The 7,052-nt window shown below is 27.8% G+C and overlaps 1 protein-coding gene across 1 annotated transcript; it reads right to left on the reverse strand.

The window, feature by feature from the left end:
• Positions 1-569: 569 nt before the first annotated feature.
• LOC101234712 (uncharacterized) lies at positions 570-6,823 on the reverse strand. Its single transcript, XM_065814111.1, has 2 exons — positions 6,092-6,823; positions 570-1,345 (listed from the first exon to the last, which is right to left on the reverse strand). The coding sequence occupies exons 1-2, from the start codon at positions 6,770-6,772 to the stop codon at positions 707-709; spliced, it is 1,320 nt and encodes a 439-aa protein (XP_065670183.1). The 5' UTR covers positions 6,773-6,823; the 3' UTR covers positions 570-706.
• Between the last annotated feature and the right edge of the window lie 229 nt (positions 6,824-7,052).

Here is a 7,052-nt window from a genome sequence, read left to right on the forward strand (position 1 = left end):
ATCAACGTTATTTCAACGTTGTTTCAACGTTGTGTGCTTGCTGGGTTATTTTTACAGAACCCAAGCAGGTCTAAAAAATTATAAAATAAATTATTTACGTTTCATTACACATAAAAATACACAGAAAAATGTTTTACAACATTCATTTAAAAAAATCATTAATAATAACTCAATTTAGTTAATGTTTCATAATAAATTAAATTTAAAAAATTTAAATTAAAATTATGTTTTAAAATAAGAATTAGAAAGACTTGCAACTTTCAAGTTTTGCATATTATAGTTTTTTTTTTAAAGTTGAAAATCGCTTGTGCCTATTATGCAAAGTCTTTGTTAATTTTTTTTTTTTTTTTTTATTATTTTAATTTTTTGTTCTTTATTACGCACTTATTATTTATTACTTATGTATATCCAGTTGCTCCAATTCTGCTAACCGCAAGAAACAAAAAGAAAAACAGAGAAAAACAGAGAGAAAAAAAGGAGAAACAAAAAAAAAAGTGCAATAGTTATTTTTATTATTGGCTGTTCCCGTTGGGTGGGGGAACCAGTTATCTAATTACTAATAAACAATGGAACAATAGTATTAATATTATTTGGAAATACTCAATAAACAGAAAACAATTTTTTTTTAACAATTAGTTTAAAATAAAAAAATATATTTACAAAGCTTTAATGAATATACCATTAAACGAGCATGCTTTACATGGTTTCAAAGAAACGGTCGTGGGGTCTGTAACCAGTTTTTATATATTTCTATTGGGGGAATCGATGTTGGTCGAACAATGTCGTATTGTTTCTTAATTTCTTCTTCATCAGCAACCCCTGATGTTACTATCAATTCTTTTTGCGTTTCTTCTTTCTTCATAAAATTTATTTTAGCCCATTCTGACATTTCCAATCTTGGCTGTTCACTAAAAACTCGTTTATTGGACTGTCCAAAATAAATCTCTTGCATATCCGCAAAGTTTGCAGCCATGGTATAATTAGATTCCTCGACGTTACGTGAACTATTATCGTTAATATTACTATTAGCATAAACGTCTTCCCTTAACATAAAAGCATCATGGGCTACATTAAGATTTAAACGAGACATATCATTTCTATACTCTGATTCTCTGTGCGACCAAAGGTTGTAACTCATTTGATTAGTTGAAATGCCCGGATAAATTATATTTGAATCATTACTTTGCATATTTAAAGTATATTCAGTTGGGTAAAGTGGAAGATTTCCCATCACATGAGAAAACTGAGGGTTTGAAAATGTTGGCAAAGCACAGTTAGACCACTGAGAATTGTTTACAGGTACACATGTTGGTTGTCCTCCGTATGAAGAACTGCTTTGATTAAACTATAATAAAGCAAGACTTTTTCTTATGAAAACTTTACCAAAAAAATAACAGAGCTTTTTCAAAAAAAAAATATTTAACAGTATTACAATTTAATGAAAAGGTAAATTTAACAAAAGTAAAGTGGAGTTTTTAAAGGATTTTTACCCATTTTTAAAAAATATACATACAACTTTTAGCTTGAACATGGAAAAAATGGTATTATTAAAAGGGTTTAAACGTTTTAAAATATAAGTATTTAATTATAATAATAAAAATAAATTATTTTTGCGCACTTTAAGTAGTTAATTAATTAGTTTTGACATCATCTGGTGACATCATCTGGTGACATCATCTGGTAAAACATTTTAATATCAGTTTAGACATAATTAAAAAAAATCAAAATTTTTACTTCAAGTAAATAATTATTTATCTGATAACAAATATATAATAAACAATGAGTTTGTATGATTTTGAGTAAATATGATCTTAGTACTAAATAAATTATTTTTCTAAACAACTATTGTGTTTATTGTTTCAACGTACATTCTATTAAAAAAAATATTATTTTATTTAATAGAATGTACGTTATAATGTTATTTTTATTAGATAATCTACATGATTCAATACAAAAATTTGCACTAAAATCAACTAAATATTTATAAAATGAAACAATAATAAGTGAAATCTTCTGAATTTTTTGCATTTAATCACCTATCTGATACCACTGCAAGCAGTAACCATTCTAATAAAAGTCCTTGCATCAACTCATTATCCATACTCTTTGCTTCTAACCGTCAACACAGCTTAATCACTAAGCATTGATGACCCATAGAATTGTGTTGATAGTTTTTAATAAACTTAAATTTTGAAAATAACTTTTTGGCTGTATCAAATGTTTTGACATAAAGTTGTTGAATAAAGAAAGACACCTTGATACAGTTAGGCAGATGACAGACTCGTGCAATACACATGTATTATATCTTTATATTATTATAAACGATAATGCAATATAAAATGTTTAAATTAGTTTATATTGTGTACGGTTATTAAGGTGCTTCCAAAAGTCCTTACGGTATTATAGTTTATATTGTGTACGGTTATTAAGGTGCTCGCAAAAGTCCTTCAGAGTACCGCGGAAGATATATCGTCACGATCATTTCACAATTGCCTAAGTCAGGAAGGTTTTGAATTATTAGCTGAAATGTATAGTCACAGATATAAGGCCGGGTGAATAAAAAAAGAAACTGGTTTAACTCAGATTTTTTGGAGTAATTGTTTAGCTTTACCTGAATAAGAATTTAACCAATATTAGTTTTTTATTTACGTAAAGTGACCAATTACTGAGTAAAAGCAATTACCTTTTTTTTTATTCACCCGCCCATAATATAGCCGGAGAGAGAATGAAGTCAAAACACGTCACTTTTCAAGGAACCTTTGTAATAATATAATTTTTAATAAAAAACCGTGTAGTTTTTATAATTTAATGTAAACCAATCACATTCCACGTTTAAAAAATCTAATGAGATTAATTAAACAATATCATTAATGATGTTTAAAACTATAGTTTGTAGGTTTTTTTTGTTTTATTTCTTGAAACGACTATTGTTAATATTCTAGATTAGAAGTAAATTAATAAATTTTGATTAAAATTGGTAATACTTTTGCCGGATTTACACAAAGGTACTTTTTATTCAATGAATAAATAATAAATAATTTAAATATATGAATATTATTCATATATTTAAATTATTTATTTTTAAATTTGGCAAAAATACTACAACACAAAGTAAGACCCTGGAGAGATTTGATAAGTTCCATGCCTAAAAAACGTTCTTTAGGAACGTAACTAACCTATAGCTAAACGGGGAAGCAAATGTAATTGTTTTTTGAATACCTCTATCGAGGTATTACATTAGGTCGTGATTTTTGTTGTGATTGTTTCTAGATTTTGAACAATTGTTAAAAACTTACGCCAACTTTTAAATGAGTAACTTCGATTTGACTTGCTGCTGGAATAATTATATTACTAAGGCTAAACCAGATTTTGAACAATTTTTGGATTCGCTTTTCCGATTGGCGTACCAAGCACAACTCCACAAGATAGAGAGTCTGGAGCTCATAGGTTCCCGCAAAAATTTACGAGTCTTACTCATATTATTCACATTTTTCAATCTTTTGAATAGGAATGCGACTAATCTCGGTTTTATCAACCCTCGGAATCAGGAAAAATGAGGTCGGCAATAATTTGCCAACCACAATCTTTTAAAGGTCTGCATCAGGTCGGCAAAAAAAAAATTTTATGCAAAGGTCTTACCATAAAACATAGAATCGAGGTCAGCAAAAATTGCCGATGTTGGTTTTATAAAATACATTTTTTGATTTATTATTTTTCACGTATTCTTAAATAAAAAAATAATTTCTCAAATTAATTAACTAATTAATTAATCAAATTAATTAACTAATATTTATTCATCTCAAATGTGCTGAGATGACAAACAATATCACCATAATTTAGGAATGTGACAATAAAAAAACCTAAACAAGATGGATCTCAAGAAATAATTACTAGCTATAAAGTTACGCTTTTTAGATATAGTTAAAGCTTTAAACTAAAATTTCGAAAAAAAAAGAACAAACTGAGGATCGAACATTATAGGACAAAATATCAAACTTTGAATTTGTTTTTATTTGCGTAATTCTGTATCACATAATAAAGAGTGTAAATTGTGCTTCAAATTATTTACAAAAAAAGTTCTTAGATCTAAACGAAGCGGCCACGTTATCTAATATAAAATCTTTTAACCTTATTTTCAGAATACTTAAATCTGAAAGTCTAGTTAAAAGAATTTAGATCAAATTACGATTTATTTAAGTTATAGGCTATTTTTATTTGCAGTAAGTGGCAAATAAAACCAATTTTTAAGTTTAAAAGGCAATCCAAATATTAAAGACGTTTTGATAAGTTAAGTCACTTAACTTTATAAATAAATTATTCGTAATAAATAAACAACACTTAACTTAAGTGTTATTGATATAAATGCGTTAAAGAAAGATTTCAAATTAATGTATATTATAAAAAAATAGATATTTTCTACTATTATAAAAGGTTTAGCCATTAAACTGCTCAACTAATACAGTTTTACGGAGTGCAATTTTTCAGATGTGAACACAACAATATTGTTTATGATGACAGTACACAGGTATTGTCAGTTGCTAATGCAGCAAATTAAAGTTAATCAAAACATATTTAAGAAATAGTAGTCTCAGAAACGTCTCAAACATTGTGCAAATTTGGCAATAATGCAGTGCAAGCCGTGGCTTAATGGTTAAAGTTCAGGCTCAAAACCGAGTAGTCCGAGATTCGACGCTGACTCTAGCCTAACAGGCGACATTCTTCAGTAAAGACGCGCGAATCCCCTAATTAAATCCTATTCCGCAATGTTATTTGATAAGACCGTAAGGACTTCTGGGTCAAAACAAAAGTAAAACATTAGAGTTAAATATAGTAACTGCTGAATTTGCGAATAAGAAGACAATAAAAATTTCAACAACATCGTACTCTTTAGTAACAAATCACAAAACCACTAACCCTTCCCCCCCCCCCTCCTAATACGTAATGTAATTTATGGTGAAGTAAACTTAGTTTACTAAGTGAAGTAAAGTTAGTTTTTGATATTAAGCATGTTTACCTTAAGCATAATTTCAATGTTTGTTCTTTTTTATAATTATTTGGAGCAGAGATTCTAAGATATTTATCCAATTTATAAAATAATTACTTTTTATATACTTAATCGTGTTTTATTAACTATATATAAAAAGCAAGTACTGCATATTTTAATTTTAAATTTAATTTTAAAATTTTTAGGGAGAGGACCCCAAGTGTCTCTTTTGTGCGGGCGGGGGGGAGGGAGAGGGTGTAGGGCAAAATTTATAGTTACGCCTCTGGCTTTCCCTCCAGTCTATTATACCTCATTGGTATAGTTTGTTATAATGTTACACGACAAATCACCTAATTTTGAACCGATCAAAAAATAGTTTTTTTCATTTTTACTTTTTTCCAATTTTATTTGGTTTTCTCAAAACATGAAATAAGGACAAAAGCAATTGCGAAATGATCGTGAATATATATATTTTTACAATACGTTTATTACATCCGTATTATATTCCCAATCGAATTTAAATCAAAACAATCGAATCAAAAAACTAAAGAAAAAAAACGGACGACAACATTTTCAACGAGTATTTAATTAGCACGTGCAATTAAATATTCATTTAAATTGTTTTTTCCTTTGTTTTTGTTATCATAATTTAATCTTAACAACAGTTAAAATTAAATTAAGATGTTAAAAAGAAAAAATATAAATACATAAATAACAAAAAATGTATAATAATATAATAGTATAATGTAATATATAATAGTAATGTATAATAATAAAACAGAAATAATATTTTTAAAAGTACAGTAAAAACATAAAAAAATAAAAAGATCTTTGTTTGGTTACTACAGATCCAGTTTAGAAAAACATAAAAAAAAAACAAGAAACATAACTAAAAACATAACACTTTATTAAAAGAAATTAATTTTTTTCTAGTGTTTGTTTTTTTAAAAATTACACCATACCTGGAAATATCTGAAACACTAAATTATACTAGATCCGCCTCTTACTGAGGCAAAAAAAAACTATTATTATCATTATTATATTTATGCAATGATTTGAAGATAATTTTAAATAAGTTTACGGAAAATTTAATATTCATAAACTTACCGTTTCTACAGGAGAGACGCCAATATCTCTACATAGCTCAATATCGCAAGGTTGATTAACACAAGTGTTTTGATGAAACTCGCATAGCTTAAGAACAAACTGCTTTGTTTTGCATATGTAATTGTTATTTTTGCAAAATCGCACATGCTGTAAAATAGATTTCATATTTTTGCACAACAAAAAGTCGCATTTAATTTCGCAGATATCGGCATGTATCAGTCCTCTAAAAAGGAAATTTTTTGCTACTGTGCACTTGTTTACACCACATTGATCAGAGTTAGAAGCAGGGCATTTTAAAGCGTGTCTAAGAGCGTTAAAAAGTATTGGATCAACACTATTCACAGTTAGGGGTACTTTTTCTGGAAAGTTGTGAATAAATAAAGGGTTTGGTGTTATATCCTTTGGCTTGCTGACACTGATTGACACTTCAGCCAGAGTTTCATCAACTTCTTCTTTTGTTTTCTTTTTAAGCTTTTGATTTTCAATATTGCTAGATTTTGATAAAAAAAATTTCTTTTCACTACTGTGATTTAAAGGACTATATTTTTCCTCTTCGTTGTTATCTGTCTTCACATCGGCATAATTTTCTATTCTGCATTCTTCTGATGTGTCTTCTAGTCCACGCAATGCAAACCGCTTTCTTTCTCGAGTTTTTGACCTCGTTTCTAATTTTACGTCCATTTTTTTAAAGCTTTAATCAAAGCGTTCATAAATTTAATTAAAACAAGTAATTTGTTAAATTAAATTAGAAATGAAAAGCTCGATCGAACAAAGGCATTCGAAATAAGAATAGAACGTATTTATAAAGATTGTTTGGACACCCGTAAATGGACCGAATAAACTAAAGCGAACCAATGTCACAACAAACGTTTTTAAAACATGCTTTTTACTAAAGAAACATCAAGCAAATATTTATATATAATATATTTATAACAATTAAATTAAGAACATTTTTGAAGAC

Source organism: Hydra vulgaris, chromosome 12 (assembly GCF_038396675.1).
Source record: "Hydra vulgaris chromosome 12, alternate assembly HydraT2T_AEP".
In the NCBI taxonomy this organism is placed as follows: domain Eukaryota; kingdom Metazoa; phylum Cnidaria; class Hydrozoa; order Anthoathecata; family Hydridae; genus Hydra; species Hydra vulgaris.